The sequence below is a fragment of the Cariama cristata genome, unplaced genomic scaffold (assembly GCF_000690535.1).
Source record: "Cariama cristata isolate BGI_N322 unplaced genomic scaffold, ASM69053v1 scaffold12226, whole genome shotgun sequence".
NCBI classification, from domain to species: Eukaryota; Metazoa; Chordata; class Aves; order Cariamiformes; family Cariamidae; genus Cariama; species Cariama cristata.
The window spans coordinates 16,050-25,804 of NW_009621597.1; the positions used below are offsets into that span (position 1 = coordinate 16,050).

The 9,755-nt window shown below is 35.4% G+C and overlaps 1 protein-coding gene across 1 annotated transcript in view; it reads right to left on the reverse strand.

The window, feature by feature from the left end:
• The window catches only part of USP7 (ubiquitin specific peptidase 7 (herpes virus-associated)), a 43,656-nt gene that overhangs the window by 11,376 nt on the left and 22,525 nt on the right, over positions 1–9,755 (reverse strand). The window contains exons 12-21 of the mRNA XM_009702025.1: positions 8,783–8,892; positions 7,777–7,933; positions 6,513–6,657; positions 5,783–5,913; positions 4,552–4,686; positions 4,260–4,361; positions 3,483–3,588; positions 3,021–3,113; positions 2,258–2,325; positions 925–1,025 (exon numbers count right to left, since the gene is read on the reverse strand). Coding sequence (XP_009700327.1) covers positions 925–1,025; positions 2,258–2,325; positions 3,021–3,113; positions 3,483–3,588; positions 4,260–4,361; positions 4,552–4,686; positions 5,783–5,913; positions 6,513–6,657; positions 7,777–7,933; positions 8,783–8,892 — 1,148 coding nt within the window. The remainder of the gene's footprint in view (positions 1–924; positions 1,026–2,257; positions 2,326–3,020; positions 3,114–3,482; positions 3,589–4,259; positions 4,362–4,551; positions 4,687–5,782; positions 5,914–6,512; positions 6,658–7,776; positions 7,934–8,782; positions 8,893–9,755) is intronic.

The following is a 9,755-nucleotide window of genomic DNA, read 5'->3' on the forward strand; positions in this document are numbered from 1 at the left end:
GACCGGTACCCCTATCTTCTCAGCAGAGAAATAGCACCAGGGTACAAGCTGTGCACTTACCCAGGAGTCAGCAGCCAGCCAAAAGTGCATAACACCAACTGGGTCAACAGGGAATGCGAGTTCCAAGGCATGACATGAGAAATACATTCATCTCACATAATCTGGGGTAAGAGTGCTGAAGATAGACTAGCTGGCTTCCACCCACTGTCAGCCCATGGAGAGAAACAGAGCAACACAGTTGGGTGTGACCATCAGGAGTGAGAGCATAGAAATGCTGATTTATAGCCCTGACAAGCTTATGAAAGAGCCCTTTAATGGATACAAGATGCAGGAGTTCTCCTTTTGCCTTGGAGAAAACTCCAGTTGAAGCACCAGTACACCTATGAGTTGCATATGCTCAGACCCGTAAGGAACTTACTGTGAGCATGAGTAAAAGCGGGGAAAAAAAGGAAAAAAAAAAAAAAAGAAAAAAAAAAGGGAAAGCAGTTTAGTTCAGTTCTAGGCTGAATGGAGCTCAAAGCCAAGAGTCTTGTACAGTGGTAATGGTACTGACCCAAAGATCTGAAATGCTGGTAGGCTCTTCACTGTCTAAGTTACAGTGGCTCCAAGTAAAAGCTGCAGAACTCAGACGCATTGCTGAACCACACTCTTTGGTAATATTAAGACCTATTCTAGGTTATTAGTTTTCTAAACTAGGATGAAACCTTCTTTTCCTTAAATAATGTGGCATGTGATAATTAAAATACTACAAATACTTTTTTATTTCCCCTTTGAATAAACAAATGAGAACTGCTGAGAACATGTCTACTGCTGGAAAAATTATACTTTGCTCTTGTTCAAAACGCTAAGTTAAAGGAAGTTCTGCTTTCAAAGTGAACCAAGTGATTTAATTGCAATGGTAAGGTGGCCCCTTAAAATACGTACTTCTGAAACACTATGATGTCGCCATCCATGAGTTCATCAAGAGCTTTATCAAGAGAGACATCATAGTCTTGAATCCTTTCTGTTAAATTGGGTTTAACTTCCTGCAATAAAGAACATAAATTGTTGATCACAGAACAAACAGAAGGCAAAAATAAAGATCACAATAGTGAAGAAATCATCAGATAAGGTACTTTTATCTTCTTTCCACTGAAACCAATGGAAAGGGAGAGATATATGCAAATTAAATGTAACCTTAGCTAAGGTCCAGATACATCTAATTGCTATGGATAAAGCTGGCTACTCATTTTTACCTTTGAAGTCTCACTCAAGTTATCTTAATTTTCAAAAGTATTTTTCAGCATTATCTTGTCGCCACTGAAATTTTTCCGAAATTCAGAGATTAATTTTCTACTGATGCAGCTTCCAGGAAGCTTGGAGAACACTGATTATGCTCACTTATTTTAGTAGTGCGGAACTTTTGTACAGCAATTCATTTGTCTTTTTTTAAAAAAAAATAACAAAGCATAATAAAAGTGTATATATTATAAAATATCTATAGACATATTATGTCATCAACCTACCAACCTGTAGGATGACCTCTTGGGATAAAAGCATCTGTCTAAACAAGCTGGAATCAAACTCCAGCCCTGACCCGCAGAGAGTAGGAGTACCTGACAGTTATGCTTTTTAGGATGGAAGTGTGCGTGCTCTTTTGGAACCACCAGAGAGAGCAGTACGACTGCTAACAAGAAACATAATTAAAAAAAAAAAAATTCCTTGTTCTTACTATAGCAAGGACTTCGCCTTGGCAGGATCTGCATCTTCAGCACTCAAGAAATACAGCAGTTATAAAGAATTTCTATTTCCGTATTTGGGCAGAAACATGTTAGCAGACTAAGTATTTTGTTTGCTGACTTCTAACTTAGGCAAGGAAGCAGAAGCTGCATCATTTTCTCAACTCCATTGTCTAAGCAGGGCGCTGAAAATACAACGGCCAGTAATGTTAGCAGCATTAACTCCTCTAACACTGTGACTCAGAGGATATGCACAGATTTAGTACAGCAAAGCTGCTCACGTAGAACTTCATATAGAGATTTTTTGTTTTCAAAGCCTCACACTTCTAGTTGTTTAATTTTAAATCTGTTTTGATATTAACTATCTGCTGCTACTCTCTTGCAACACTGTAGACTTCAAAGCTACAAGTTACAGAGTGCTTATGATTTATAAATTACCATTGTTATGAACAACCTTTTTTTTAACCAATAAAGCTTCTTTCTCTCTTGTTGTAGCATGTAAAAGACAAAAATATTACAAAAAGTCTATCAATCCAAACCTCATAGAGGATAAGGTTAGTTTCTTGTGGAAATCCTGCTCTCTCACACATAACTGGAAGCAAGTCACCTATTGGAAAAGAAAAGGAATGTGAAACGCATTGCACTTTAACTGCTACTGAGACCTCCTGCAAAAAGGAGATAACTTATTTTTCTACCCTGGATAAACAGTTTTAAAATGCCTAAGAAAGAGAGCCTTCCAGGTTAGCTTCCCTTATTGACATTCAACCCAGAGACAGACTTTAAGGTTTCCTTCCACTTCATCTGAACAACAACAAAAACATGTGCAAGGCCATCCAAGATTAAAGAAATGAAATAATGTGGTACCTTCCCAAGAGAAAAATTGTAATCTCTTTTAAAAAAAAAATTAGGACAGCTAAAATAAAGCTATTGCAGAAGTACACGCCACAAAAAAACCTTGAAATAGAATGAAAAAAACCAGACTGGAGAGCAGTATCAAATCACAAAGCTTTACAGCAAGTCTGAAACAGCTGTGTATGTTCAGAAACACCTGGTGAATACAGGAAACCTGTAACAAAAAATAAACTGACAGCCAATGGTGTATTTAGGCAACATCCTCAGCCTTGCAGAAAGTTTCACTGACACAACATGGGGAAGAAAACTATCCAGGGTTGGGAGAAATCAGAATTTCTTTCTTTGACCTATATTTGCTTTCAACGATAAAATTAGTATGAAAAAAGATATGCAATCTATTGTCTTTAAAAAATTTCAATTATAACAATGAAATGGAACTTTAGAACTCACGTATTTTACAGGATATAGGTGTGTAGATATGTCCACAATAATTCAAACTCCGAGTCTTCGGATCATACATCTTCAGAAACAACATTACATCATCTACAATTAATAAACAAGATTTAATTTTAAGTAAGGCTTATTTGCGGTGGGGAGGGAGGAGAATCACCTTAACAAAGATGTGTCTTTGATTTATTAATTTGATTAATGCCCTTAAAATAGCCTTAAACACTGAATTTTTACAAATCAACTTTATATATACATAAAAATCTATTCAGTGATTCTAAAAACATGCGAAACGTCTTACATGAAGAGAAACGAGGGAAAAACTGTATGAGAAACTGACTTCTGCACTGTAGTTTGATGGGCACATCAACGCCACCATTGAAAAAAGGAGCGCACAATGTTTTCTGAGATATACCCAAAATAAAAGTATTTTGTATTTACTCAAGTTTTAGCATATATGCTTACGATCTTTATCAAACTTGGGTAATGTTGCTCCAGTAGCAGCCATCTCTGGATCTACCGTCTCCAAAAATATTGTCCATGGATTTTCATTGTCACTGAGCTCAATCATCTACATAGAAAGATGCAGAAGAAGAAAAAAAGTCTCTGGAGAATATAATATAACCTGATATCTGCATTTTCATCAGATACAAGAACTTTATGACATCCTAGGAGTGGGAGAACTATTTTTTTTTTAGTTGTTTTAATGACAGGAAGTTTATGAAGTTTATTAAGAGAAACAATGATGGATATAAAAACACTAAAAAAGTTTTAATGAAGCAAAATTATAGGGTTTATTTAAAATGGACCTATTTCTTTTTCATTTAAAAAATATACCAACAGCTATCATTATTATGGCAAGAAAATCACTTTATAAGTAACAGGTCAGTGAAACCACTCACTGTTTTCTGTGCTATTTACACAAAACGTTTTAGATTTTAAGCAACACATTTCCTCCAGAGTTTTGCCCAAATAATGGAGGACTCAAAAAGATATTACTGTTTGAAATATAATATAAAAATAATGATAATACTTTTTTTCATGGAAGAAAGATCATGCACCACACTCCTCCCTCCTATCCCAATCAATCCACTAAATCTCAAGTCTTCTCAAGTACCAAACTTTACCAGATACAGATTAAAACCCGGAAAATTCTGATGTCCCAAACTTACAGATTCTTAAAGAGAACTAAAAAACACGGGTGATGTACAGAAATAATGCCCTTTATCAATGAGTATTTACCGTTTTATTGCCATCTGCTTCATTATCTAACATTGCAGGTCTTTTTGTTCCATTACTTCTAGCTTGCATTGGCCATAATCTGATTTGATCCTGGGGAAATCCCTAAAGTAAAAATTTTGACAGGAAACAACAACATTAAAAAAAAATGCTAAGATACTTTTACTAAACCCAAAGAGATCTTCTGTTTTAAAAGGTCTAAATTATGACTGCTGCCAATACCTGGAGAAGACAGACTATGAAGCAACCATAATGTAATAAAATAAATACAGATATTCAGCTACAGAAAACTTACCATCGTTTGAGAGAGATTTTGAACAAATTCTGTAAGCGTGGAGTTTTTTAATACTTTGAAAACAGTGTATTTCACTTTTTCTTCATCATACATATCATTGCCTTGGTGACCACAGAACTGATCCTCTGCCACTATCTGAAAAATTACATTTAAAGATTACTATTCATATTCACTCAGCTGCACAATGTATACCTTCTCATGATGCTTTACTATGCAACGTCACCAACTCTCTGGATAGTGGCACACTGCTAACACTATTTGTGTTCTCATGAAGAAAATCTGCAAGTATACAGATTATAATGAAATTTTAAAATTGTGATTGATAGTGTAAGTAATTAAAATACACTAATTCTTACAAATCGTGAACAATTAAAAAACCATTTGCACTTAGATCCGAATCTTGGAAGCATGTGTTCTAACAATCTCGGCACTTAAAAAAAGGTTACATAATTATTTTAGTGGTGTAATGCAAGGAGGCTGGCCTAAAAATCTTTTCTGTGTCTGCCACAGCTCCCATGCATTCTTTGTTAACAGAACAACAAAACAGTGCAACTCTGCCAGTTTCTCCACTGAAAACAGCTCTAATGTAAATGCAGTGTATAACAAGCTAAATTTCACTGATATCTCTACTTATGAACACCAGAAAGAAGATGCAAGGAAACATGGAGGCAAATGGAAAATGGGTTCTATCTTCCTGTGCCAGATGGGCTCTGGAAAGAGCCATAAACAGGTTCCTTAAGGCAATTCATAACAATCTAGTCCATCTGGCTTTTCCAAAAAGATAATTGCAAATATAAGCACTCTCTCCTTCTGCTTCTACTTGATGAGTTCAGTTTGGCAGTAGTCCAGGCTTGCAGCCTATGGCTAGATACATTCTAATTTTAGAAACTAATTCCTGAAGGAGATAAAAGTGAGGTGGCAGAGTGGCCATGTAAAATAACCTGGTCCTTCTCTTTTCACCTGCACTTACTATTTTTACTTGTAAGCACACAACTTCTACAGAAAACAGATACGTCTATAACATATAGTACTGTTTGTTTCATTAGGGTTTGTCGCATATGTAAATACACTTACAAGCACTAAAACAATAATTTCCTTTCAAACACTGCTTCCAAGTGTGTAAGTAAGTTAAAAACAAAAAACAAAAAAATCAAGGTTTGTCTTAGGTGGCTCAACATTCTGAATTTTAATGGTAGTGGTAGTTGGAACTTGATCTGTTTCAAAAGCTGACCTGCACTTGCATATAGAGGTGAGCTTCCTGTCTCTCCTTCCTCTTCTGAGCTTCTATCCTTTTCTCTTCTTGTAGCCTTTCTACAAGTTGTTGAGGAATATCATGGTCCGTGACAGGCTGCAAAACTTCACCTACAAAGCAGTTTTTGTGATGTCATTTCAAGATTTACATCAAACAGGGTTTTCTTCATACACACTTGACTTTCCTCTGATTTGAAGTCAAACCCAGCTTTTTTCATCTTTTAATTAAAAACATAGTTTGATATCATCATGTTTTGGCAAAAGAAACATTTTCTATCCCAAGCCAAAATGCACTACTTCCATGAAATATGTATCATAGACTTCTGAATTAAATATTCATTTCAGGATTAAAAAAATATTTACTATTAATTTTTTTTTGTATACTTATATCTACATATTTATAATCAATTGGATTTAGTTTCCATCACTGAAGTTAGTCCACTAATTTTTCTATCCTACAAAACAATCAAGTCTGAAGCACTTTGCGGATACGCAGTCTTGCCTTACTGTGCTAAGCAAAGATGACACTAGATTAGCACGTACTTTCCAGAAGTGAGAGAAAGGCTGGTTGATCCCACGGAATCTATAAATTCCAACTATAACTAACGAAGCCCCTTTCTATAGGAAGACTGTCAACAATTTAGAAGTAAAATATAGCCCTAAATCCCTGTATATAAATTTAACTTGGAACACACACAGAGTATACATACTTAATTTTGATTCCCTGATGTAAACCAACATGTATGCATTCGTACAGTGTCGTACAGATAAGTCATCATCATGACCTCCATAATTGTGTTCAATCGCTTCTTCCTTTGTACATCTTGATACAACATCGTCATCAAATTTACACCACTAGAGAGAAAATTTAATATAAATATAATTTTACACACAAAAACATGTTCCTGAATGATAAATTATTCCTATTTCTGGCATGTCTTTCAGTTCTTCGAAGTAACTAAAACTGGTCTTCAGGCAGCATGAGTTTAAAAAAAAAAAAAATCTAGTTCAGTATAATTTGTGCTACCTGCTACTTGCACTCAGCATAAAGAAGGCCATAAATACCAAACCTTTACTGAAATATTTGAACATTTTACACTTAATATCAAAAGCCCAATAATTATTCAAAAAACTTTTTCTTAGGATTGTTACCCAAATATCTAACATTTCTATATGAATCAGAAAATTGATCTTATTTATTGTAAAATAAAACAAAAAGCAGTGATGCACGAGATATCTAGTAATTATTTGTACATTTAAAGTAATTTACAGCAAATTTTAAATTAAAACAATAAAGCAAATTAAGAATGAAAGACAAATAGCAACAAATTCACAGCAAAATCTCACTTCTACTTTTACTGTGAACAGTCACGTACACACAAAACCAGTCAACTCAAGGGAAGAGGCATCTGACCTACAAACATCCAATCCAATCAAGTCACCTAAACCTGTAACAGTGGCACATGCAAAGATACTGAACTTTTAGTCACAGAAACATTTGAAATTTTCATATTTGCTTCAGCATAAAGTCAGCCTAAAAAAAAATGCCGGATAAAATTTGATTGCAGTAGAACTTCAACACATATACACACACAACTGAAGTGATTCCCTTAGTAAAAGTCTTTTGCCAAAAGCCAACAACAAGGATGAAGTTGCTCCTCTTAAGAAGGCACGTGATTCTTTAATGCCTCCAAATGCAGGCTCCTCCCTGAAAAGCAAAAACTAGACACAAAGGCTGCTGGTTTTTCTTTTTTTAAATACAAAGTAAGTTTCCCAGATACATTAGAATAGGCACTAAATCAAAGAGTACCAAGCTAAGAACTACAAGGAGAAGTCAAATCCCTGTGTGATGAAGTGAGTGTGCCAGCATGCTCTTGTGTTAGGGAACAAAAATCCCAAAGATTTGCCCATTACAAAAACTGCAAGTATGTATTTGCAAAACACAAACATGTTTAGGTGCTTTTCAATACTCACTTTGCCATCCCCCTTTGGATTTAAGTAAACAACATAATGTCCACCATGGTTATCTCCACTGTGTACTAGAACTGCATGAAGAATGTAATTCGCAGGGTCTTTAGGATCTGTTTTTTGCAAAAATTCATCTAGTGGCAACTGTTCAGGAAACTCAAACCTAGTTTTGAAAATAATTAAGTCAGTTGTATTCGTAGCTCAGACAGACACATGCTATCATGCAGGACATCAGTACTTACTCCTAAAGTAAGTTACAAAAATTGAACAAGTTACTGTTACAATGCCATTTTTATCCAGGGTATACTGCATACAGTGGCAGACTTTATACTGTTTTAATATGGAATAAAAATAATCTTCATAAGCACCTCTGAAAAAGTATGCCCTCAGTAACAAGAGTGAGAGCACTTGAACTGAAATAGTGCTGTTTTGGATTCACTATGTCAAGGGAAAAGCTCAAAACCTGTTATTTTCTAGTATACAAATACAGCTTTTCAAGCACAGATGCCATCGGACTAGAACATTATTCTGAAATGTCTTTCAGCTGCTGCAGTGTCCCCTTCTTGGTGGGACTGAAGTTGTTGCAATACAGATTTAGTTTACAACCTACAGCGTATCTCGTTGAGAAATGATCAGCCACTACTTACAGTGAGTGGCATGGAAATAGAGGGAAAGCAGAGGACTACTTATTTGTCCCGATTACTGTTGTGGCAGCCTATAGGAACGTACCGACTTTCCACATACGGCAAAAAGAATGTTCCACAAAGCATTAAAAGATGCATTCACTTGTTTCATATTCAAAACAACACCTACAAATGACTATTTAAATATTCAATTTGTCATTCAGAACCTTAACATTCAATCTATGCACCTTTTGGGGATCTCCACCATGTATGACTGCACACACCTTCCTCTTGGAGTTGAATCAAAAATAGGATTTTGGCAAATTATTTTTGGTAAAATACATTCACATGTCCAAATTCTACAATGAAAACCAAAACAAAACACTTACCTATCATTTATTTTGATGTTTTGGTCAGTCTGAGGATCGTACATAAATCTCATGAGCTGTAAGTGTAATACTGGTGGCAATGTTAGGAACTTCACACCTTTCTCTGCCTCCTAGACATTTTAAAGGAAATAGAGCGTTGAAATTACAAGATTTTTAGCAACTGAAAATACTTGTTTGCTGCAGACACTCTTCCTATGGACTTTCACTTCATAGGCTTGACAACACAATGTGCACAAAAGAATGGTTCAAAACTTTGGTGGAAGTTAACTATCTTAACACTGCACCAACTTTCCCATGAGCTACTCCAATAACACTTACAAGAACTCAGTTCATTTAAATTTAGGCCATTCATACAAGCACGTGTGAATGCCTCACTGCATTAAGAGCAAGTTACCTGTTTAAATAAAATTAAAAGAGAATATGGAGGAGAAAACTAAGAAATTAAGAATTCCACGTTCATCGTATCCCACCAACATATTTGGCTACCACGCTGTACCTTCGTAAGAACAACTAATACATAGAACATTACTGACAAAACCTGATATATGGAAGCTGCAGAAGTAAGCTTTACTAAACCAACATTTTTTTATAAAGGACTTCAGCTTCCTACAGTGGGTGCAGCAAAGTGCAGCTGAAAAGCTCAGAAACATGTGCACACACATAAATATTTAAAATTCCCCTGGTTCATTTGGGATTCTTGTTGATGATACAAAAATGACCTCTCAAATTACTTTTAGAGGTATGCAATTTTTTTATTAGACACATAGAAGAACAGACAACTCTTAGAAGAAGAACTTCTTAGTCTTGAGATCAGTAGAGAAGTTAACCATTCTAGTCACTAAAACACTTATAGGTATAAAATTCAACTGTTAATTAGATTCTTTTAAAATCCAAGCTCCATTTTAAGAAACCTAACAGCAATTACGAGGAGCTATGCAAAAGCCTGTCTGGGGGAGGGGGGGGGGGGGGGACA